The 26307-nt window shown below is 45.0% G+C and overlaps 1 protein-coding gene across 3 annotated transcripts in view; it reads right to left on the bottom strand.

Annotated features, from left to right (window-relative positions):
- Positions 1-2829: 2829 nt before the first annotated feature.
- IRAK2 (interleukin-1 receptor-associated kinase 2) overlaps positions 2830-26307 on the bottom strand; it is a 58218-nt gene continuing 34740 nt past the window's right edge. For all 3 annotated transcript variants that reach the window (XM_010842114.1, XM_010842113.1, XM_010842112.1), the window contains 10 exons: positions 23100-23191; positions 21083-21277; positions 20936-21000; positions 18536-18650; positions 16894-17003; positions 14804-14999; positions 10773-10835; positions 8264-8464; positions 4828-5119; positions 2830-3834 (listed from right to left, as the gene is read on the bottom strand). In XM_010842114.1, coding sequence (XP_010840416.1) covers positions 3722-3834; positions 4828-5119; positions 8264-8464; positions 10773-10835; positions 14804-14999; positions 16894-17003; positions 18536-18650; positions 20936-21000; positions 21083-21277; positions 23100-23191 — 1442 coding nt within the window. In that variant the 3' untranslated portion in view covers positions 2830-3721. The remainder of the gene's footprint in view (positions 3835-4827; positions 5120-8263; positions 8465-10772; positions 10836-14803; positions 15000-16893; positions 17004-18535; positions 18651-20935; positions 21001-21082; positions 21278-23099; positions 23192-26307) is intronic.

The following is a 26307-nucleotide window of genomic DNA, read 5'->3' as shown; positions in this document are numbered from 1 at the left end:
CCCCGAGGCCCAGCCGACCAGCCCTGGGCCGGAAGGGGGCGAGCCGCCGCTCAGCCGGCGGCGCCCGGGTCCGCCTGCTCAGAATATCCCCGGGTCTGCCCGTATCCCGTTCCTGCTCTCGCCCCCGGACGTCGGCTCCGCAACCTGACGCCCTGCCCTGGCCGCCCGCTTGCCGTCCGCCCCAATCCTGCGGGGCCGGCCCTGCCTCCGCCGGAGCTGGGACCACACCGGCCTCTGCTGGACCCGCCTACCGGAACGAGTTGTACGGCCCGCAGCCCGGCGTGCGGCGAGGGCGGGTCCTGCGCTGAAGAGAGGGCGCCCATTGCTCAGATCAACAAGGGGCGGAGCTCCGGGCAAGACGGAGCCCCTCTGTTGGTCAGTAAGTCTGGAGGCGGAACCCTTCGCCTTACGAAACTCGTCCATTGGTCGGAAGCTAGACGGGCGGAGCCACACACGTTAGCTCGTAGAGCTGGAAGCAAAGGCGGGGTCGCAGTTCCTCAGGCTTGCGGATAGTGGAGGAATGGGGCACCGATTGATCCGTGCTCCCGCGGCTGTTCCCTGCTGCTCAGCGCTGTCCCCTTTAGCAGGACGCCTTCAGATTCAGATGCGCTGATCAAACCCACACTAGCGTCATCACTCCATTTACAGAGCAGGAAACTGTGGTTCAGAGACCCAGTGACAAACCCAGAAACTGACGGATTTGGAATCAGAAACTACGGGGTGAGGGGTGGGGGTGGGGGGCAAAAGACTACACAAAAACGTAAACTATCCTCTGGCAAACAAACACAAAGTTAAAAAACAAGGTACAAACTTGGAAAGATGTTTGCAACACATAGCAAGGGGCTCATGTCCTTACTATGTAAAAACTTTGGCAATAAGATAATTAAGTGGGCAAAGGAAATGAATTGATGAATGTAACAAATCACAAAATTGATTAAATTTCATGTTGCCATATGAAAAAATGGCTCCATTTTGAATTATTTAATGAGTACAAATAAAATTATGTTTTCACCCATTAGGTTAGCAGTGATCAAAAAGCATGATGATATTCTCTGTAGTTGAGGATGTGCAGAAATGCACTCCCATACATCACCAACTGAGCTTATACTGATGTAACCTGTTTGGAAGGTTTGGTTGCAGGAAGAATGAAAACAATCTCAGTATCCAGCAAGTGACGTTAGTTGCGTAAATTACAGAATAACCATACAATGGAATAGCAGGCAAAAAGAAGGAAGTGCTCCAAATATACTGTTGAGGAAGAATAGCCAAGAAAGACAAGAAAAAACAGGTTCCAGAATAAATGAAAATACTCTGTGTGTAGTAAAAAATGAGAAGTGGAGCCTCAAGATACAAAATTTTTTATGTCTGTGAGTAACCACTCTGTGTGCTTCTAATAATTTTATTGAGATATAATTTACATACCATAAAGTTGACCAATATGTAATTCTATTATATTTTAGTATATTTAAAGTTGTGCAACCATCACCATAATCTAATTTTGGAACATTTCATCACTCTAAAATCTTGTGATCATTACCACTTCCCTCCCCAAACCACTCCCTGCTCCCCCATACACACACTCCTAATTTCTGTCTCTCTGGATTTGCCTGTTCTGGACATTTCACAAAAATGGAAGTATATATGTTTGGCTTCTCTTAGCATTATCTTTTGGAGAAGGCAATGGCACCCCACTCCAGTACTCTTGCCTGGAAAATCCCATGGACAGAGGAGCCTGGTGGGCTGAAGTCCATGGGGTCACTAAGAGTCGGACACGACTGAGCAATTTCACTTTAACTTTTCACTTTCATGCATTGGAGAAGGAAATGGCAACCCACTCCAGTGTTCTTGCCTGGAGAATCCCAGGGACGGGGGAGCCTGGTGGACTGCCGTCTATGGGGTCGCACAAAGTCGGACACAACTGAAGCGACTTAGCAGTAGCAGCATTATCTTTTCAAGTTCACCCATGTTGCATCAGTACTTCATGTTTTATGGTTGAATACAATTCCATTGTATGCATATGCCACACATTCTGTTGATGGGGCATTTGGGTTGTTTCTACCTTTTGGCTATCATGGATATTGCTGTTATAAAAACTGGTGTGCAAGTTTTTGTATGAACATGTTTTCATTTCTTAGATACACAGGAGTGGAATTTCTGGGTCATATGGAAACATTACCCAATCGGCAACTGTCCTCTATTGCTCAAAATGCTTTGGAAACATACTGTTCATAATTTGAAGGTGCTTACCACATCTCAGGTCCTTTTTGGGGTACATAACACAGACTCTAGTTGAATCCTAACAGCTACCAGAGCTTAAGACAAAGGTGTCAGTAGAAATCACTGTCCACCTGGGCTGGAGTCCACTCAGATTTCTTATGTACTAGTACAAAGCTGACCTTGCTGGGGGGCTGTTGAATGCCCTTTTACTATCAAACCTATGAAACTGGTACTTTTTATCCTCCCCCATTGTACAGATGAGGAAACAGAAGCTCAAAGTAACTCCCTAATTTGGCCCAAGATCATCCAACTATTAGCCAACATTTTAGAGCCAGCGCCCAACCTCTTAGCTACCTCACTATACCACTCATGGATGCAGAGAAACTTCTCCATATCATCTGGACACGCAACTAATTATGATACACATTAGCTTTCCCAATGTGTTTTTATCTTACAAAATAAAAAAATCACTATATTAGGCTTATTTAAAATGGGATACACTGAATTTAAACTAGCATTTTAACAAAAAGACTTGCAACATGACTTTTAAGAAATAAACCCATTGCATAAATGTTAGTTGAATAACAAAAGTAGACACTTAATGTCCTTTTAAAAAATTTATTTAATAAAACAAGATGTGCATTTTCCAAGTATTTCTGTAGCCATGTCTCTACCTCTTCCTCCCCAACAGCCCAGGGAGGGAGAATGAATGAATGCATGTTACTTACAAGGAAACTGAGGTCTCAGAAATTAAATGCTTGACTTAATTAGCAGCAGAATCAGTCATGAAACTAGTTCCTCTGGTTCTTCATCCAGCCATAAATAACACATACTCTCTAAATAACAGCTCCATTTAAATTATTAGCGTTAGTGGGGTGGGAAAATAAAGGTGCAGAGTAAGCATTAAATAAATATCTGTGAGTTGCAAGATTTCCAAAAGAGAAAACAGAGAAATCTCCAGAGCCTTCTGCCAAGTGTCTGGCTTGTGTAAAACTTGAGACCTTGAGGAAGGAGTGAAGAACCGAACTGGGACGCAAGTTGGAAGTCTTTGAGGTCATGGAAGTTTGCAGGCGGCAAATATGACCTAGAGAGCTTAGCTTCGGAAAGTGCCATCAGCACTCAGAATGCTCCAGTGGTTGTCGAGGGTGAGAGCCAGGAAACAGCATCTGCGGGGGTGGTTATCATCACATACTCCCCAGAACCACAAAATTGCCCACATCCTGGGCTCATGTACCAGGGTTTCCACTTTAGTGGCCTGATAACCCAGAGGTCTTATTGACAAATCCCAGAAAGGAAGAGGACTTCATGGATTTGTGTGTCTTGGAAAGCTGAGTCCTATCTCCCCTGACTCACTCTGGAAAAGTGGAAGTGTCTCTTCGCCTGACCCAAGGGAAGCTGATGTTTGGTGTTTCCTGGGAGATCGCGATTCTTCCTTAGATCTTTTTCTTGATCTGATGTTCATCTTTCCAATGGAGGACGAGGGTCCTCAGCTGTGTTCAAGTCATCAGGGGCCAAAAAGCTCAATGCTATCCAGTTTCTCTTCTTTGTAAAGCAGGATATTCTCCATGAGTTTCCTTTTGGCCTCATTGATCTCGATTTTCCACGAAGTCTCTGTAGCTGACATTCAATGTAAAGAAAAGCAACTTGAACAAAACGTAAATACCTTTTGCAACTACTGATAGCTGGAAATAGTTACTATTATTGTAATTCTAAGAAAGTCAGACTTGGTCAGAGTTTTTGACTTAAACTGGGGTTCTGAATCAGGCCTAAGTGGAATGAGCATTGCCACTGCTTCTGCCTTTGCAGGGAAAAACTGCCACCTACCCCTACCTTTCAGAAGGGAAAGGCTTCCATGTTTCTCCCCTGGAAGTAGGGGACAGTGTTAGAATGAAGCTTACACTCTCTCTTTTTCCTCTCACCTCCATGTAGGAAGAGGAACAACAGGAAAGGTCAGAGTCTGAGACACTCACAGAGCCACGTTTACTAGGGGAAGAGGATGCTGAATTGTAAAGGCCTTCTGAATGTTTATTTCAGAAGGAACCTGGTGTATTTGGACCCAGGAGGCAGAAATAGAAAGTATCTTTGGAAGCAGCTGGCAAGGTGTGAAGTGAGGATGAAAAGGCAGGTGGTGACAGACCACAAGGAGCTTTGCTAGTTCCGAGGGAGTTTTTACTTGGTCTCTAAGTGCAATGCGGAACCACAGAAGGGCTTTAAATGAGGGGTGACAGGAGTTGTTTTTAAAAAACCACAGTGGCTGATCCCTGGAAGAAGAACTGGTGAGGGACCAGAGCAGATCAGGGAGGCCACAGGGAGGCTGTACAGTCACCCAGCAAGAGGAGAGTAGTTTAGACGAGGGGGAGAGTTACGGGGGCAGGCCATGCAGAGAAGCAGATGGAGGTGAAGGATACTTAGGTCAATAGAGAGGCGTGAGTGAGGGACTGGACATCAGGGCTGGGGGGAAAAGGAGGATGACACTCTTCATCCAGTCAGCTGGCAGGTGGACAGGTGAATAACCGTATTAATGCATGAATGAGGGAGAAAAGGAATAAATGATAGGCTGAGTTAAGGGACATAAATGACCATGTATAAGCACTGAGACACCACACTTACCATCCTGGGGAGGCTCTGGAGGGGCACAGGCCTCAGCGGAGGAGTCAGCTTCCACTGCTCCACCAGCCAGCAGCATGCCTTCCTCATCTGCTGTCAGGGGAGGCGAGGAGGTAGCCCCAGCCCAGGGTGCAGCCCTCATGGAGTAGGAGGCATCGAAGCTGGAATTGTCCACGTCATCTGTTTCTTCTGGGGTGTTGAAGGAAGAGCCTGTGCCCTCAGAAAGCCCACTACAGGGGAGCGAGGTCTCCTGACCTCTCAGCTGCTCTTCCACAGCAGCCACGGAGCTACACACCTTGGGGAAGAGAGACGAGAGCACTCATCAGGAATTCTTTCTGAAATTAAAAATCTAACAGATCTCCCAGGCAGCGGGGGAGAGAGAGAGATACTGAAAAACTAAATGAGTGTTGCTTTGGCTGAAAGAACAGCATCCTTCCTTTGAAAAGAGCTGACCTCATCACCGTCCACCTCAGCACATGACCCAGATGGGTTGATCTCAGTATCCCATCCCTGTGACCTTAATGATTGGTCCAGATTTGAGCATGTGACCCAAGTAGGCCAATCAGATCCTTCTCTGGGACTCTTGCACCTAATATTTATTGAGGAAATACTGTCTTTTCCTTCCCAGTGGCACAGCCAGATTCCCCGCCTCACAAAGAAAACGTGTTTACAGTAGGAGAAAATGAAGCTCCCACACAGAGTAAAGCAGGGGCTAGAGATGGGGGTGGTGTGCGGGGGTAGAGAGAGTGAGCACAGCGGCCACAGGCACAAGAGATTCAAATTGTTGTACTTTTGCTGGTTGAGACCCTGGGCCTAGCTGCCCCAGCAATGCCTATCCTGCCTGTGGTGTGGTTAAATGAGCCAATAAATCGCTCATTCACAGGCTCCCTTCTCTTTCTCTTTCTGTTTACACATCTGTGTGTCTGTATCTAAGAATTTGAATTGAGTTTCTATCACTTTCAACTAGAAATGCCCTAAGTAACATAGATACTGCACCTGAGGGCTTTTCTGGTTAGGGAGGTTAGGAAGATTAAAGGCAGGCAGGGAAGAAATATTTCTTCCTTACACACATACTCTCTCTCATACAAATAGCACACAAACCTACCCTTAGTAAAAATAACACATCTCAGTTGCTCAGTGCCTTGCAATTTACACAGCACCTTTGACACACGACATACAATGAGTTTTTATAAATAAAAATTTAAAAGATCAGAGAGGTTAAGTTCCTTGCCTAAGGTCACCCAGTCAGTGAGTGGCAGAGCTGACCACTAAACCCTTCAAGTCCAGGCCTTACTGATCTCTCATCTTCCTAGCTTGGTTGTGAAATACTGGGGACAAAGACCGTTTCTCATTCCTTTGTGTATACGTATAGTGCCCTGTCCCTTTTATTCTATATAGCAAATGCTTCCTCATGCTTCAAGGCCCAGTTCAAATGTTACCTTTTGAGATAAATCTTCACAGGATGTACCCAGTAAATATTTGTCAAGCTAAAAACTACAAAACTACATAACTCGGTTCTGGCCTATGGGGTGTGAGAAAAAGTGATGTGTGCATTTCCAAGTCACACCCTTAAAAAGAAGAGGATATGTTCTCCTCTTAAACTCCCTTTCAGTGGTTGAAATGTAAATGTGATGGCCTGAGCTACAGCAGCCTTCTTGGACTCTGACATGGAAGCCGCATGATAAGGACAGCAGAGCCATAATACAGGAGCCTGAATCCCTAACACTGCGACACTGCCACATCAGCTCTGGACTGCCAACATTCAAACTCTTGAGCTAAAAAGAACAAATTTCTATCTCCCTTATTTTGGAGTCTCCTCATCATAGCAGCTTCTTTGAATGTACTCTGATACCCTGAACAAAAGAATAAAAAGAATGAATGTTGAGGGAAAGAGATCTTTTTAAAGCATAAGTCTGATTATGTTCTGCTCCTGCTTAATACCCCCAGGGACTTTCTCAACATCCTGACTGCGCCTGCAAAGCCCCCTACTGTTAGGTTTTTTCCCCAGAAGCCTCATCACAAAGCACTCTGCCCCATGTACTCTGTGTTCTAGCCACTCTGACCTTCTACCAGGCCCCTGATCTTGCTGGGCTCTCACTCAACTAAGGTTATTTGCATGCATTGTTCCTTCTGCTTGGATTGCTCTTCATTTGCTTACATATTACTTCTTCGGGAAAGTCCTGGGTAGGGCTCCCCTGTCATACACCACTCATCAGACAGTTACTGCACAATGTCTGTGAACTCCAGGAAAGCGGAACTGGGCTTGCCTTGTTCCCCATTTATCCCCAGGGTCCAGCACACCACTGCTCAATACGCGAATGCACTCAGGTAGCTGAAGCCAGCCCAGGCTGAGAGTCAGGACTTGGTCTCTGGCTCCTGCCACATCCTGGTGCCAAAGATGGTGACCCTGAGGCTGAGCCAGGAGTCCAGAGGGCTCTGACCCAAAATCCCTCTGGCCTCCTTCCCCCTTCTCTGGGTCTTGACTTCGTCTGTAAAATGGGAGGCTTGGCTGTAAGCATTGGTGTTTGAAGGCTTTGTGGTTGTTGTTGTTGTTGTTTCAGCTACCAAACCCTTTCCTCAAATAAAATACTAAGAACCCAATACAGTTATGAGAAGTGACAATGAATGTCTGGTTGGAGTTGTGGGTAGGGCCTGCAGCTCTCTTTCTGCTAAAAGGTGCTCCCAAGGAGCCCCTCTCTGCCAGACACCACTTCAAAATCACTCAGTGGGATAACCTCTAAGAGCCCTCTCAGGGAGTTATTTTGTCTTAAAAAGACATAGCAAATTTGGTCCCCAAATTTATACCTACTACCATGGAAACCACCTCTGCATATCCTAGCCATAGGAAAATGTTTTATCTGCTGTGGTGATTGATTTCTGGTGTGTCTGCCTAGTCCATGGGCTAAGAAATGATCCCTTTCTCTGGGACTTGGCCCTGCCACCTGCCAGGCTTGACCCCCTGGCCAGGAGGTTTATATACTGAACTCCTACCTTACCTGATTGCCAACAGGTGGACACCTGACTCTAGCTAAGCCCATGAGTTTCTCTCACTAAGAGGTTGAAATTGGGACCTGGAGACTTGGCCACTTAGTGAAAACAGGACTATGACATGTAAATGAAAATGGCTGTATCCCTTGACCAAGAGGATGAAGGGAAGGAAAAGGGGCCCGCAGAGAGGATGAGGAATAAAGCAGGTTCAGAGAAAACAGATGGACTTCTGTTACATCTGAGAGTATGGTCCGAGGCACCCTCAGGACCTCTGACTCCAGCTTAGCTGCTGTCAGCTCCAGCAGACACTGCTGTTTGCCACTAAATGTGGCTCTGAATCATGAAATCACTTCTCGGTGAAGGGACTGGTAAAGGGATCGTAATGAGCCCTTGGTAAAGCCGACTCACAGACAGGGCTCATTGCTAGGGAAGGGCTGAGCTTCAGGCTTACCTCTGCCAGGCTGGCGTTGCGCCTCCGCAGACAGAGGCAGGCGGCCATGACCAAGGCCTCGGCGTGGGCCTCCGGCAGCCTCCCTGCTCTCTTCTCCAGGTATTTCTGGCAGATCTCCTTTGCCATCTCTTTCTCCACACCCATCTTCCTGGAGCAGAGCGATATGGTGCTGCTGGGAATTTCATGGAGCAGTAAATCCTTCTGTTGGAAAGAGTGGAAACACCCCCATGTGAGGTCCAGGGGTGTGGGGTCCAAACACATGTGCCCCACCCACCTCCAGCATGGCACCAGAGCTGCAAACACTCCGGAAACGAACATGGCTTTTAAAAAATAATTGCAAGGATCCCAGAAACAAGTAAAACAGTAAGAACTGGAGAACGGCTAAATCCCCCACATGTACAGGGCATTTCATAGCACACTCATATCATCAAGCAGGGGCTTAACCTTTCTAGGCCTGGGTTGCTTCATCAGGAAAATGGGAATAAAATTAACACAAATTAGAAGACATAGTGCATAAAGTGTGGTACTTGACACAGAATCAACATTTAATGCTCTATTCAGTTCAGTTCAGTCGCTCAGTCGTGTACGACTCTGCGACCCCATGAATTGCAGCATGCCAGGCCTCCCTGTCCATCACCAACTCCCGGAGTTCACTCAAACTCACATCCATTGAGTCCGTGATGCCATCCAGCCATCTCATCCTCTGTCATCCCCTTCTCCTCCTGCCCCCAATCCCTCCCAGCATCAGGGTCTTTTCCAATGAGTCAACTCTTCGCATGAGGTGGCCAAAGTATTGGAGTTTTAGCTTTAGCATCATTCCTTCCAAAGAACACCCAGGACTGATCTCCTTAGTGATTGTAATTAATAGTAATAATAGCTATCATTTACATAGTACAGTATAGCATAATTATACCAATATAGTACAATATAGTATAATTATACTAATAACCCACCTTATTAACATTTACAGGAAAATGTTAGGATGTAGGATTCTGGCCCATACATATTTAATAGGAGATGTACTATATAAATAATACTATGTATATTTTTATATTTTATAAATTTTGTACTACATGTTATATTTTATGCTACTTAGCAGAAATCTGAACTATGCATAAAACAGAAGATATGCTATACAAATAACAATAGATATATTACTATATATAGATATATTTGTATAGCATAAATTATGTTACATGATACATTTTGCATGTATGCATTTACTTATATAAATAGGTTATAAATATATTACTTCTATTGATTAAATAGATTAAATATAGGAAATTAATACACCATCTGAAACAAATGAGAACCTGTACAGTGATTGCCCTGAAGGAATGGTGTAAGGAGACGCTCCCCAGTTGGCTATTGCCAACGAAATCATAGGTCTTGTCCCGTGGAAGTGTGAAGTCTTAACCACCAGACCAGCAGGAAAGTCCCTATTGTCATTCTTTATTTATTTATTTTTGGCTGTGCTGGGCCTTCATTGCTGCACGTGGGCTTTCCATAGTTGGGGTGAATGGGGGCTACTCTCTACTCAGGGTGCACAAGGGCTTTTCATCATGATGACTTCTCTTGGTGCAGAGTACAAACTCTAGGGCTCATAGGCTACAGAAGTTGTAGCACATGCCTTTAGCTCCCTTGTGGTATGTGGGATCCCAGCTCACGGACCAGGGATCAAATCTGTGTTCCCTGGAGGATTCTCAACCACTGGACCACCAGGGAAGTCCCCACTATCGTCACTTTTTTAACCAACTCCCAACTGAATCCACTTGCCAGTGCAGGAGATGCAAGAGACTTGGGTTCGATCCCTGGGTTGGGAATATCCCCTGGAGGAGGAAATGGCAACTGGTTACAGTATTTTTGCCTGGAAAATACTACAGAGGAGCCTGGCAGGCTATAGTCCATGGGGTTGAAAAGAGTAGGACATGACTGAGCACTCACATACGCATATATAAAGTGTCAATCACAGAGTTGGGCTATGTCATTATATTTCTGAAATTGCCACTATACACACACACATGTATATTTGAATGACAGTTGTTATAAAACCTACAAAATAGAAATTATTATAGAAACCTAAAAGGGCTGAAATTTACTTTCACCAATTTAAAGACAAAGGCTACGACGTCCCTGGTGGTCCAGAGATTAATACTGTATTTCCACTGTAGTGGGCGTGGGTTTGATCCCTGCTTGGGGAACTGAGCCCATATACTGCACGGTGTGGCCAAAAAAAAAAAAAATCAAACAAACCCTATTTGATTGCCTGACATGTAGACAGAAGAAATGGATTTCCCCAAACATTCTAAACTCTATTTTCATGCAAAAGTAGTTGTTGTCTGGCTGGTGAAGGGGGAAGGTTACAGCTGCTTTGCACAGGTACAAATCAAATCCCGGATTTAGGCCTCATTAGCAATAAAAATGGGTACAGAGGGTACAGTGGAGGTTCCTGCTCTCCCCACCCCTAAACCCCTCATAGCTGTGAGCCAGAAGGGGTTGGTTCGCTTACCAAGTAAACCGGGTTCCGGTTGTTATCCATCGCAGGGATGCCTGTGAGGACCTCGGCTAACACCTGGAGAGAATACAGAGTTAGCACAGTTCAGACACACACGCACAAGTTCACACAGGAGATTCTGGCCAAGAGAGAAGCTTCTTCTCAGGAATACAGTCTGAGCTTCAGGCCCGGCTCTGTCATTTGCCAGCACAGACACTTGCCCCAAATCTGGAATGTGTAAACATCACTAAACACCTTCTCTAGCTAAACACATCACCCAGCTGCTAGGAGAAGTTTAAACTGATAGCAAAGCAAGGAGGATGAAAACCAAATGTGTGTGTATCACCATCAGATAGATATACACACACAAACACACACACCCCCTTCTCTCTCTCTCTCTCTATATATATATATATAAACATCTATCTGTATACACGCATACATATGTATACACACACACTATATATTAAAAATATTTTCATTTAAAACCCATCAAAAATGGTAAGCAGGCACTGCTATGTTAATCTCAAGAAAAGGAGGAATCCACATGCAGATATCTATTCCAGACAGAAAATCTTGGCAATATCCATAGCATTTTCATCCACAGGCTTTTATTAACATTGTTTGCTCATTAATTCATCCATTCATGAAAAGAGCACAGTCCTGAGCTGGTGTAAGCCACCACCAAACTGACAAACTGTGATCTGTATCTTAATAAATGCAAGAGCTGCTTTGAACAGAAATTCTCAGCAGAGGTAACAGCACACTGGCTACAGAGTCCAGCCAGTCACATGGGCCTGGGTTCATATTCTGACTCTGTTCCTTACATGCTGGGGTGATCTGTGGGCAAGAAACTAAAATCTGAGCCTGTATCCTTATCTGGTACATGGTGATCTAATGACTGTATATGAGGGAGTGGGTACTCCAGTTTAGTGTTAAATCTCCCTCCAACAACTTCTCTCAAAGACAGAATACGGTCCAGTTACTGCCAAGAAGTACAAGCTGGAATCAAGATTGCTGGGAGGAATATCAATAACCTCAGATATGCAGATGATACCACCCTCATGGCAGAAAGTGAAGAGGAACTAAAGAACCTCTTGATGAAGGTGAAAGAGGAGAGTGAAAAAGCTGACTTAAAACTCAACATTTAAAAATGAAGATCATGGCATCCAGTCCCATCATTTCATGGCAAATAGATGGGGGAACAATGGAAAGAGTGACAGACTTTATTTTTTGGGCTCCAAAATCACTGCAGATGGTGATTGCAGCCATGAAATTAAAAGATGCTTGCTCCTTGGAAGAAAAGCTATGACCAACCTAGACAGCATATTGAAAAACAGAGACATTACTTTACCAACACAGGTCCGTCTAGTCAAAGCTACGGTTTTTCCAGTAGTCATGTATGGATGTGAGAGTTGGACCATAAAGAAGGATAAGCACCAAAGAACTGACTGAACTCTGGTGTTGGAGATGACTCTTGAGAGTCCCTTGGACTGCAAGAAGATCAACCCAGTCAATCCGAAAGGAAATCAATCCTGAAAGGAGTGGTGCTGAAGCTGAAACTCCAATGCTTTGGCCACCTGATGTGAAGAGCCAACTCATTAGAAAAGACCCTGATGCTGGGCAAGATTGAAGGCAGGAGGAGAAGGGGACGATAGTGGACGAGATGGTTGGATGGCATCACCGACTCGATGGACATGAGTTTGAGCAGGCTCCGGGAGACGGTGAAGGACAGGGAGGCCTGGCATGCTGCAGTCCATGGGGTCACAGAGTCTGACATGACTGAGCTACTGAACAACTGCCAAGAACTCCTCCTCCACCCTGAAAGGGCCTGCAGCGTTACTAACAGACTGCAGCTGCCAGGAGGGGGCAGCAGAAGGCACCGCTGCAGCTGGTGGAGGGGAGCCAAGAGAAAAGGACTCCAGTCGAGGTCCTGCCAAGACTGGAGAGAAGAACAAGAGGAAATGAACAGACAAACTTCCTCTGCCTCTTCCACAGGGCAGGCCCTGTGCCAGGCCTTTTACAAAAATTACTTAGCGCTCATCAAAAAACCAGTGACTTATTACTATATAGCACAGGGAACTACATTCAATATCCTTGGATAAATCACAATGGAAAAGAACATAAAAAAGAATGTATATATGTGTATCACTGAGTCACTATGCTGTATAGCAGAAATTAACACAATGTTGTAAACCAACTATATTCAAAAAAAGATAAACAAAAACAGCAATAACAACAGAGAAGGGCAGTGTTCCCCACAACAAGAACCAAAGTTGAGAATCATACCATCCATCAGCAGCAGAGCTGAGAAAAAGATTGAAGGGAACCAGTAGGCACTCACTGAATGAATGAAAGGGAAAGTCAATTGTTACATCCAGAACTGAGTTAAAAAGTCAAGCATAAACAGAAATCAGGAGTGAGGGTGTGAAGGCAGGGATAATTATAATAATTAACACTAATCCCCATAATAATAATCATACTGATCAATGTAACATACTCTGCTAACCAGTTTTTATATGCTATCTTATGAATCTCATTAATTTCTATATGCATCATTACCTCCATTTTACAGAGTATAAACCTGAGGCCCAGAGTTATCAGTGATACCCCAGGTCACACAGCTGAAAGCAGCTGAGCTGGGACTCAAACTCATGCTCTTCAGCTCTACACTGTATGTGCCTGGCAGCTTCGGGGTTTAGTTCCACTGGTTCTTAAGGGAGGAGGATCCTGGGCTGACCCTGCTGAGCTTCACTGAGCAGCCCCCACAGTGGTGCTGGTGGGGGTGGGGAGGGGGTGAGGCAGGAAAGAACTGGGGGACAAGTAAACCAGAAGGGCTGATGTGCCAGGAGACAGTAGGAAGCAGAACCTCATATGTGGAAGCTGGGCTGAGGGCAGAAAGTGGCTCCGAAGAAGGGCATTAGTGGAAGAACCAGACAGACTGTGGTCAGGGAGAGGAAGTACAGAGTTTGAGGCTGGAGACGAAGAGAGAAGGCAAGGGCCAAGATGCAGCTGTTGGCTCTAGGCAGAGATCAGCCAGAAACCGTCACTTTTCTCAGCCCGAACTTCCCAGACTGGGATCCCCAGGTCTCTGATGTTTAGAGATGCTAAGAAAACAAGGCTCCATAGTCAAGGGAATTTGGGACATGCTGCATACCCTTGCTTCATTATTACCAGGTTAAAGACTATTACCATATGAAAGGCCCTGGTTAATTTTTTGTGGTAACTTTTTTCTCCTTGAACAAGCATAACCTTGTTCAACCCAGCGTTTCTCAAACCTATTTGAACACATCGAAACCCTTTAAACACATCGTACCTATTGAGATCTCAGGGAACTGGTGTTTTATAGAAATGTGTTTTGGAGATTACTAGACTCAGACCATGAACTCTTGGGGGAGGGTCTGTGCTTTAGTTACATTTATAGTCCAAGTGCCTGGCACACAGTAATGATGGACAGCAGTGGTGATTAGGACACGGGTTGGATGGCTGGATGGATTCTGAATGGATGGGTGGCTGTTGCATGAATGGTTGGATAATAACTGGACTGATGGATGGACAGATGGACTAAACAGACAGATGAACAAACAAGAAGAAATAGACAAGCGGATGGATAATTAGATGGCAGGCTGAATGCACATCAGAGAAGTCAGGAGCTATCTGTAGCCTATTAGAATCTGGACACTCATGGGGAGCAGGAGCTTTACTTCAAGGGTTGGCAAACTTTCTCTAGAAAGTAAATATCTCTAGAGATATTTACTTTCTAGGCTAGACAGTAAATATTTTAGGTTTTGTGAGCCACAAACAATTTCTGTCACACGTTCTTTTATTATTGCTGTTGTTGTTATTATTCAGTCTTTTATAAATATAAAAACTATTCTTAATTACAGGCCATAGAAAATAGGCCGTAGGCCAGTTCTGATCTGCAGGCCATAATTTGCCAACTCCTGCTGTACTTTGTGGAATATTTCTAGTTTGTGCTTACAGAGGAGCCATGGGAAGGACAGATGTGTGCAGGCCTTGATTTGAGCACAGAAGGAAGCTCTTACTATTCCACAGCTGAATATGTCCACTCGCTTTGTCAGCTGCCCCACTCTGATGAAATCTTCTGGAAGATATGCAGTGGAGGCCTGGAAAAGGTGGGTCTTCATCATGGTGTATTTTGATGTTCTGTTGACAGGACACGGGTGAGCCATCGAATGAGCCAGCTTGGGGGTGAAGTTTTGGTCTAGCAAAACATTGGAGCTGTGGGAAAGAAGGCAGAGAGAACCTTCTTGTTTGGAGGTGGACAAGAAGAGGTTGCCGTGGAGACCCTTTTGGAAAGCAACTTAGTAGTGAGCCAGCCAACGAGGGTCACTGAAGACCCTCAACAAGTTTATGAGCCAGTCCTGATGGGGGGTGGGGATTGGGAGCCGACCTCCACCAGCAAATGGGGAGGAAGATAAGATCAGTCCTGCTGCCCCAGAAATGACATTTGGTGGCCAGAGAGGCACGACCATCCTTATCCCCACGGATATCAGTCCTGAGCCCAGAGGCTGTACTGGCTCCATCTCTTCTGAAGCTGTTCCAACCCCCAGCTGTGGCCTTGCTGACTCAAGTCTAAACATCAGCATTCTTTGGGACTGAACCTGCTCAGATCATGGGGAATAAGACGAACAGTAAAAATATTCTTAGACTTAAGCATCTAATCTACAGGAATGAATACTCTCAGAAAGTACTCCAAAGGAAAAAAATTTAATTTTTAAAAACTAACCTACATGTATAAAAATATTCAAACTGGGGACTTCTCTCATGGTCCAGCGATTGACTTCACCTTCCAATGTGAGGGGGTTTTGGGGGAGGATGGATATGTATATGTATGGCTGAGTGCCTTCACTGTTCACTTGAAACTATCACAAAATTGTTAATCGGCTATACCCCGATACAAAACAGAAAGTTAAAAAAAAAAAAAAAGATTTCGCCTTCCAATGCAGGGTGTGTAGGTTCAATACCTGGGTAGGGAGCTAAGACCCACATGCTTCATGGCCAAAAAAATCAAAATATAAAACAGAAGTAATATCGTAACAAATTCAATAAAGACTTTAAAAATGACCTACATCAAAAAAAATAATAACAAAACCTTTAAAAGAAATATTCAAACTAACCCTAAATGGTTTTTAAAAAGTAGATACAGAGGTCAGTTCTCCCGGGTTCCCTGACCCTGCTGCTGTTCACTTAAACATCCCTTTTCAATAAATCCTTTTGTCTTGTCACCCAAAAAAAGTAGACACCAATTCCAATATTGGCTATTAGGAGCCATTATGTAAATTATGGGCAAATACCTTCAATGGAAGACTAAGAAGTGCCAAAAAATTGATGACATGCAACGTGAGGAAATGTTTAAATCATGGGGGAAAAGAGATTATGAGTTGGTAATCAGGTAATAGTGCTATCTTAGGGCTGAGATATCTGTGTAGGCAAGGGCTGGAAAAGAAATACAACAGAGAAATGGAGGCCACGTCAGGGTAATAGGGTCAGGATGACCTCTTGTCCCTTCACTTCCTTTCTTGCTATTACAATTGTTTGCACAATTCAATAAAAATCAGGGGGGAGAAAAGAGGAAAAGGTTTCCACTGGCCAAAAGAGGACAGAACTCTGGGGAAGTGCGAATGCTATGGTTTCGAGGTCACTGTTGCCAGATCTTCTGGTATCTTCTGGAATCCCTCTCCATGTTTCTAGTCTTGGGAGCACGGTACTGAGATGCTGGGGTGCACACCTAACCTGTGTCACAGGATCTGTGACAACAGATGCACGAACGAAAGCAGGTCTCAGAAGCCCAGGGAGCCTGGCAGCCACAGCCCACAGCTCGAGGACCCAGTCCAGATCGGCTGCTGGAGGGGAAGTGAAATATGGCAGGGGAATGGAAGGCTTGTGGGGAAATAACAACAAACTTGTTGGGGAAATACCTTTGTTAGGGAGATAGGGAGTCATGCTGACAGCAACCAGAGACAGAGTACAACCTAGAAACACTGATGTTCCAGGGAACAGCAAAGAAAAAGAGATCCAAGAGAGGCAAGGAGGGGAGAGAAAGTCAAAGAAAAGAGAGACAAAGGGAAAGGAATGGCCCAGCCTGAGGCGGGGCTCAGCCCTCCTCTCTCACCTCTTGACATTGCCGTGGATGATCTCCAAGCTGTGCAGGTGCTCCACGGCATGAAGCAGTCCTGAGCAGATGCTGATGCGCTGGGGCCAGGGGAGAGGGTCTGAGCCACCCTAAGAGAAAGAAAAGGAGGAGAAAATAGTGACATCTGTGACTTTTTAAAATCCTCAATGGACTTTAAAGTGACAGAGTCCTGGGCTCCTGTCTCTCCTCCAGCCCTCAGGTCCTCAACAACAGGGCTCAACCAGCATGGTTTACTGGTAGGGAACTGGTTTTGACATCAGACAGATCTACGTATAAATCCCAGCCCAGACACCCACTAGCTGTGTGACTTTGGAAAAGACACTCAACGTCTCTGAGCCTCAGTTTTTTCTGATATAAAATAGAAACGTTAATCCCTATGCTTTAAGGCTGTAGTAAGGATTCAAAGGAGTGAATGGTATGCCCCCAGCATAGTACCTGCCACACAGTGGGTGCTCACTAAATACCAGCTATTTTTATCATGACTATCATGCAGCAGTTCTGGAATTCTTCTCTAAGAGGGGCTGCTTGGGAGAGGAACTAAGAACCTTGCATTGGCACATCAAGCACATGAGCTGATTTTATAAGTATCTGGAGAGATGTCACAAGAGCTGATGGAGATTATGGGTGGTCTAAAGCCCTCTATACTTCCACTGTTGTTCTAAGGCTGAATGTCCAAGAAAAATCCCTTCTTATTTTTTAGGTGACCTCTTAGATTCTACGTCCTCTAAGAACTGGCCTTGCTAATAGATTTCTCAAAAACTCTGGAATCTGGAGCCACATGAACTCTTGCCCTGATACCCATCAGCTGTGTTTCTTTGGATAAGTTACTTTGCTTCTCTGTGGCAGAGACTCCTCTTTTTGAAAATGGGGGAACCTCTGGGGTGGTGGCAAGGCCTGAAGGAGATGTACAAAGCCATTATCACGGTGTCCTGCCCACAGTGAGAGCTCAGCAAAGCTAACAATCATTATTATACCATGAATAACTACTTTGATCCCTCCCAAGGGAAGCAATAATTCTGCTGTGGAATAACTTTTGTCACTCTGTTTGAGGACTTTATGGGAAGGAGGCTTGTTTGTCTTAAAAATTATAACATTAATAGATATAACACTCATATGGTATGATACGCAAAAGGTCAAATGAGTATGTAGTAAAAGTTTGTCTCCCAACCTGAGCCCCGTCTACATGTAGTTCTCCAGAGGCAGTCAAGGTACCAGTTTCCTGTATCTCTCCATAAATATTCCATATATTCACAAACAAATAGGAATTTATTAGAATACCATTTTTAAGAAAAATGTACCTCCACTTTCCATACTCTGTATCTGTTCATTCTTTTTCTTGCCTAGTGCACTGGCTTGTACCTTCAGAACAATACTGGATAATATAGTGCTATGGGTTACCTTTGTCTTACTCTTGATTTAAATGCCTCTTTGTCAAAAAACTTTTTAAATAGGTTTTTCCTGAAGATGTTTAGCCAGATCTTATCTATCTTGGCCCAACTCCTCTCCTTAAAGGGCCGCTGAGTGGCCCTCTTCCCCTCTGGATTCCTTTAAGTTCTTAATCCTTGATTCTGTAAGTGAATGCTGCCTAGTCCTGTTCTTTGACCATGACCCAGCCCCTTACCTGACCCTGGAGTCTGTCCTGTAAAGAACCATTTGCCATGTATGGGTAAATCAAGCTGTAAAACTGTTCTCCAGTGCAGCAGCCCAGCAGAGGTAAGACGTTGGGGTGGCAGCATCTGAAATTAGGCATCAGTGCAGGCATGAGGAGTTAGACAGAAAGAATAATCAAAGACAGCTCCATTTCCTGCCTCCTCCACCTCTTCTGCCCTCTCCACCCACGAGGCCACCAGGAAGCTCCCAGGTACCAAATGCTCTGACTCCTGAGGGTAGAGAGATGACAACTGCATGCCTTCAAGATGCTTGAAATCAAAGAACTCAAAGTACAAGATACCCCAACCACTTGTGATTCTTCACAAAATCCTCTTCTGGCCGATTGAAAGTCACTGTTCCCTCCTGACTCTCCTGCCTCTCTGACAGCTCTTCCTTGGCCTTTTCCACTAAGACCCTCTTCCTCAGCCTTTCTCTGAAACCTGAGTCTCCCTGGATGGGCTCATCATCTCATTTTATAAGCTGCTCCATCAGGGATCTCTCACCTCTACAAAGTGCACCCTGTCTATGAGGAGCACCCCTACATCTCTCCAGGTCCAACCCACATCCAGACCTGAATGTCAAATTGCATCCCAATGTTCCAGGTAAACAGCCTAGACTCAACAAGTTCCAAACCTGATTCTCCAGACTTAGTTATTTGCTCAACCAAGGGTACCACCAACCATCCAATTTCCTAGAAACCTCCTTACCTCTCCCATCTAATTAGTCACCTTTCATTGTCATAAATAGCTTTGAAAACACCCCCTTCATTCTTCCCTCCTCCACCTTGAGGCAGATGCTGATGGACTCTCCTGAACACTGTTTCAAGGGCCACCTGCCTGCCCCTCAGCCCCTCTCCGCTTCCCGCTAGGCCATCCTACTGCACTACTGCACGCTTTCCACCCTCACCAGTTATTTACATTCACTCTCCCCTCGGCACCGTGAACTCCCCAAGGCGGACGTTGTGTTTTCTGCATGTCTGCACTCCCGAGAACCAAGAAAGGCCTTGATGACTCACACTTGCCAAATGAATGAATGAAGCAATAGCTGCTTACTCCAGGAAGGCTCTATACCAAGATGGAAAGGGAATCAGATTTCCAGTTTCCATTACGAGTGTGCATGTGTGTGCATGTGTGTGTGTGTAGTTAAGGATGTGTATATATGTATATGTGTGTGTGTTTGTGTGTAGTCATACATATATATATGAAGAGAAAAAGGACTAAAGAAAATATATAAAAATCTGAATACTGTAGTAGTAATTTACAGATGCTATGGAAAATCGGTGATTTCTATTTTCCTCTTTAAAACTTTCTTTATTTCTTAAAATATACCACAGTCATCACACACTGCTTTCCCGAGACTGCATATTTGGCAGAGAAACTCGGAGAGTGACTTGCCAGCTCAAATGACAGCTGGTGTCCAGCGCACTGCAGAGACCTAGTATGCGTGTGTTAAATCCATCAGGCAATGACAGCAGGGGCAGGACAAGTGTCCAGGTCTGCAAATGTCCTCCCCTTCTCTTTCCCAGTGCCCCTGCCCCCACTAAGCTCTGTGATGGGAGCTTCACTTTACTTCTCCAGCCTCAGTTTCGTCATCTGTAAAATGCAGGTTTGAGGATGACTTTTGAAGGCCCTTATTGCTCAAGACCAGAGGTAAACAAAATTTCTCTATAAAAAACTAGACAGTAAATATTTTAGCCATTGTAGGCCATCTGGCCTCTGGTACAATTCCCCCACTGTGCACCATCACGGAAGAGCAGCCACAGATGACACGGAAATAAATAAGGACAGGTGGGTTCCAATAAACTTCATTATGGATGATGATATTTGAATTTCACGTACTTTTCATGTGTCATGAAATTATCTTCTTTTTATTTGTTTAACCCTTTAAGAATGTAAAAACTATTCCTAGCTCTCAGGCCATTAAAATAGAGCTAGGCCAGGCTAAGCCTGTGGGTCATCATTTGCTTTTAGAGTTGGAATCAGTACATTTCTGTCCATCTCAAAAAATGGGACAGAAACAGATTCTTTCCCGACTGGAAGGAAGGAGTTGAGCCAAGTGAGCCGAGGTTCTTTTATAATTCTAATCCATGCATACAGTGGCTACAGAGAAAAAAGCATGGAAGGAGTCAGATCAACCAACCAAATTCCAGCTCTGCCACATACTAGCTGTGTGATCTTGGACAAAACACTTAACATCTCTGTGCCACAATGTGTCCATGTGTAAAATAATGTTATAATAGTAGCCATGTTACAGGGTTCTTATGAGGATTACATAAAGAAAATGCTTAAAACATGTTGCCACATAGGAAGCACTATATGCAGGTTAGCTGTCATCACTATCAAACAAAGTATTTTCCAAAGAGGAGACTTACCTACGACAAATTTGCACCTCTGCCTGGAAGAATTTTTCCACTGATCCTGGACCTGAACAGGCCATCTGTGGGAAAAGACATTGAAACATGAAAATCCAGCCTCACCATGCAGCCTCCACCTCTTACTGGAAACCAAGAAGTGCCTACCTCTCTGAGCTTCTTGAAGATAAACGGTGTGCCATGCTTGTGCCCTCTGTAGACGTCGGCAAAGGTTCCCTCACTGATTTTGTGGCTTGGGTTGAAATTATCAGTTGCCTGGATCACATCTACCTCACTCCAGAAAAGGTCATCTCCAGCCAGGCTTGAAAGTGTCTCTTGCTTAGGAATGGAGGCACTGAAATCCTGGAAATTCATAGAGAAGAGACAGAGATTAATATGGAAAGTATTATTTTCCCTACTCCCTCAGGGAATCTCAGAACAGCAGAGCTGAGGGGTGAATGGGATCATCTCATCCAGTGAGGAGGAATACAAAAAGGACAGATCCCAGCTCCACTTCTAACCTGCTCTGTGACTTTGGACAAGTTACTTAACCTCTCTGAGCCTTCACTGCCTCATCAGCAAAAACGAAGATAATCATAGTACCCTGAAAGGTAACATTACCTTTCTACCTATAGATTAACTACAATGTGAGTATTCCCAGCCCACGGTCAATGTTTCCTTTATTTTTTATTTGCAGTTTACAAAGGGTCAAACAACTGAAGTCAGATTCCACTCCAGGTCAGTGGCTGGGCTGGCGCCCCTGGTCCTACACATGGTATACATGCTGAGAAGCAGGATACAGGTCCACATAACCTATGTAAGTCTAAGAAAAGCGGCCCTCCTTAAAATAGGTAGACATAAATTTCCATTTTTTTAAGTTATATATGCTTTTATAAGGAACTCCCAGGTGGCACAGTGGTAAGGAACCCACTAGCCAATGCAGGAGATGTGGTTCAATCCCTGGGTTGGGTAGACCCCCGGAGTAGGAAATGGCAACCCACTCCAGTATTCTCGCCTGGGAAATCCCATGCACAGAGGAGCCTGGCGGACTGCAGTCCACAGGGTCATAAAAGAGTCCAACACGACTGAGCCTGCATGCACAGCACAGCATAGCAGGCTCTCACAAACAGTTTTAAAGAATTAGAGTCGGGGGCTAATTATGCATGATCCCATTATCCTCTTCTTGCCAGTTAGATATATGAGGATTTCTTTTTTAAATTGGGATTGTGGGAATTCCTTAGAAGTCCAGCAGCTAGGACCATATACTTCAACTTCAGGGTTCATGGGTTTGATCTCTAGTCTGGGAACTAAAGATCCCAGAAGCTGCGGTTCAGCCAAAAAAAGAAGAAAAATAAAGGATAAATAAATAAAAACTGAGATCATGTCACACACATTGTTTTGATTTCTGGTGTTTTCTTTTAACATTACTTCATGATTATTCTCCCAATTATTCAGTTGTCTTTGAAATGATTAATTATTAAAATATAAATCACCTTGCTTAAGTGATAGTCCCATTTATGGAAGAGCTCCACTGACCAGATCTGTGTAGCACTGGCTTCCCTGCCAGACACCAAGACACTTTTAAGGGCCCACAAAAATGTCTTAACATAATTTCTTTCAAAGTCTAAAGAATAAAAATGTACTTTTCACCTCAAAGAAAGTGTTGAAATTTTTAATCCAACTTGGATTATGTTCATCTTTAAAACCATTGCAATCATAAAATATGATTTTAAAAAACATTTTTAAATGAAAGAAAGAGCCTAGAAAGGCAAAAAGTACTTAAGATTCACAGAAGTCACTAGTGACCCTGGACCCAAATCATTAAAAATTCAGAATAAATCAGATATATTTTGTGTTGAAAAAAGGTTGGAGGGAAGGCATGTTCTAAGCAAATGACTACTGCCACCAAGATATTTCGGGGGGTGAGGAGGATGCCAATTATCAGCTCTCATTTAAACACAAATAATGGAAAAGCTCATTAAAAACTAAAGCTCACTCTCTCCCCGACCCTCTCTCCTGTTTTATTGAGGGTTGGCACTTAAGAGTCTTAGAAGCTCAGAGTAATTTGATGGGGTTCGCCTCTTCACTCGGACCCCTAACCCCCAAACTGGTCTCAGGGAATAAACACATTGCATTTTAGAAAGACAGTCAAAGCCAGGGGTTACACTCAGGGTGGAGGGTTTACCTTTGAATCAGCTGAGGCAGTCTGGTTGGTTTTTAAGGAAGAAGAGGCATCTTCAGGAGGGGCTGGGAGGTTGACTCTGACTGCAGCAGGTCCTGAAAAGGAGAGACAGTGGATCAGGCCTCGGATGCTGGAGGAAGGTGGGAGGGGTCCCTGACTGGTCTCCTGACCCGGCCAGTGTCTCATTCACGCCAGTGACACTTACTGTCGATCATGACGTCAGCCATTTCCTGACAGCCAGGCGCTAGCCCACAGGCTGCTCACATGTTACCCTGTGGAAGACTTCTCACAGCCCTGTGGGTTGGTCCTATACAAAGTCTCCCGTGACAGGAGGCGGAAAGGAGGCGCTGGAGGCGGCTGGCTGCCCAGGGCCACACTGATGGAAGTGGCAAAGTCAGCCTTCAAAGGGAGCTCCCTGTGCCTTCCGACTCCCAGCCCTAACCCACCTCCCTCTAAAGCAGCTGAGAAGGACACAAGTGAATCAGCTACAGAGCCTGACTTCTAGAAACCTCCATGTGGCAGGAATGGCAACAACCAGCCTCCCAGGGGAGAGGCAAGAGAGGTCTGCCTCAGTGAGTTAGAGATCAAGGAAGGTTTCACAGAGGAAGGAACACTTGACCTGGACCTCCAAGATGAAACATTTGCAACAAGTAGCTGTGAGGGAGGGAAGGCACCAAGGCCGAGGAACCAGCCCATGAGGAGGTAAAGCCACAGCAGGAAAGCCCAGGCTGTGGTAAGCATTCCAGGCACGCTCAGTTAACACACACTGAGAGCATGCCGGGCTCTGTTCCCAGCCCTTCCCTGACCTAATTCATTTCACCCTCACAACAGTTGCAGGAGACAGACGCATCATCTACTCTTTACAGGTGGTGAAACTAAGGCACACAGAGGTGACCCCACCTTTCCAAAGACACCCAGTCAGTGGCTCCAGAGTTTGTGCTTTCACGCCCTTAGTGAATGGAGAAGATTCACAAGAGACACGTGAAAGTGGACCTTGGCCAGAAGCCAGAGCTTCAGATGCCATCCTCTGGAAATACCCAAGTGGTCCTCCCGCAGGCCTGGCCTCTGTGTAACAGGAGGCCGGCCCTCCCAAGGGAACCTGACTTTGGCCCCAGTGTTGTGGACCTAATCCACCTGCTTCAAGTATGTCTGGCTTACATTACCAGCAAAGGAGTGATTACTGTGGAACTTTGGCCATAAAAATTAACTCAGAAGACTGAAAACAGCACCATGGTGAAACTAGAACCAGCTTTTCAAAACTATTTACCCAGGCAGCTAATAAAACAAAACTCACCTGATACAAAGTCTGAGGCACTTTCATTCTCTGAGGAGAGGGGCCACCCTAAGTAAGCCTCTCTCCCTGAGTTTTCTGCTGCTTCTAGAGTTTTTGTTTGTCTTTTGTTTTCTTTTTTTCCCCCATATTTTCCAGCACTGGCTATATTTGAAAGGACTACACTTGAGAAGGTACCATGTTGGTATACCCACACTGCACCAGAGACCCCCAGAATGCGGGTAGTAACAATAAACACCCCTCCCCAAAATACACAGGTGTACACACAGTCACACATACCCTCTCTGTCCCTCAGGGCACTGCAGCTTAAACTGAGCTTCGGAATAAGAGCTATAGCTCAGGCATAGATATTAAACTTTCGGCCAATAAAAAGGAAAAAATAAAACCAGAATAAACGAATAAAGAAGATGGGGTATTTTTACTCAGCCACTAAAAAAAAAATGAAAGGGAAAAGGGAAAAGGTTGAGGGAGAGATAAATTAGGAGCTTGGTTTAACAGATACACACTACTATATACAGAATAGATAACCAACAAGGACCTACTATATAGCACAGAGAATTATACTCAATATTCTGTAATAAGCTATAAGGGAAAATAACCTGAAAAAAAAAAGAATAGATATATATATTTGTATAACTAAATAACTCTGCGGTATACCTGAAACCAATACAACATTGTAAATCAACTATACTTCAATTAAAAAAAATAAAAAGGTAAAACAAATTAAGTAAAACCAGCAACACATTGCAGACCAGCTGCTGGCAGTATAACTGACCAAAGACCAGCTGCTCATTCAGATCCCTCTGTGCATCTGCCCCCAGGCTGAGCTTGCCACAGCTGCCCCCACCCCTGGTGCCTGGATGCAGAGGGGAGGCTCCCTGGGTGGGTGCTCCACCCACAGCTGCTCCATCTTCAGAGGCCTCCACTGTCACCCCGCCATCTCTTAGGCTCGGCTCAGTGCCCTTCCTTGGCCTGAGTCACAGTGGTCATAGTCGTCCACCTCCTGGGTGTGGGTCATGCGTCCGTGCTGCCCCACGATGTTTTCTTTCACTCTGCTCTAATTCACATCTTGAGTATTCAGCATTGAATCCCTAGTCTTTTGTGCATGTAACACACACTCTAACACCTGTGTTCCATGCACACTGGCGGGCAGAGGCTCTGCACTCTGGGGACAGCTGCTCTAGGCCAACTCAACTCCCCCGCTGCTTCTTTCCTGCATTTCTGCACAATCCGCTCCCCCCACCCCAGGGTGGCCGCACTAGGCTGCACACATGGTCCCTCACCCTCTCCCACTGCCCAGCAATACCAAGGTCTGCACTGGCCTCACACAGCCACGATTCTCTGGTCTGATACCTGGGGTTTGCTCTGGGGGCTGCACCAAGCCTCTCAGTGTAGGGAGATCGCTGAGGTCTGCTCTTGTGACACAGGAGAGCTACTGAGGGTGGTTCAGTCTGTTTGTCTCTCTGGTTTGGAGAGTGGAGGGAAAGGGAGTGGAATGTGGGCCAGTACTGCAAGGCTGAGAAACCAGGTAAGAACAAGCCTTTGCTTTCTTTGGAAACACTCATGGAAGACACTGGTCTACACAAATGTCATTTCCAAAACACTAGAGTTCAACTTTCGTGTGCCATTTCCCACAGAAATCTTTCTAGAAGATTTTTTGCTTTCTCAAGCAGAATACACCGAAATCTTGTCCTGCTGAGTTGCATCACTGCAGGCAGAGTGCTGTATCTCATTTTGGAGTTTTCTGGATCCTGCCATGTGGCAGGCAGTGCATCAGCATCTACAGCTTCCCTATCTCTTTCTTGGTAGCAGACAGAACTGAGCTCCAGTCCTGGCTCTATCATTACTAAAGGTTTGAACTTGGGTGAGTTGTGCCTCATTTTAGCTCTCTCAAATGTAAAAATGAAGAAACAACAACAA

Source organism: Bison bison, unplaced genomic scaffold, assembly GCF_000754665.1.
Source record: "Bison bison bison isolate TAMUID 2011002044 unplaced genomic scaffold, Bison_UMD1.0 scf7180017864171, whole genome shotgun sequence".
Classification (NCBI taxonomy): Eukaryota; Metazoa; Chordata; class Mammalia; order Artiodactyla; family Bovidae; genus Bison; species Bison bison.
This window is presented reverse-complemented; position numbering and strand designations above follow the sequence as displayed.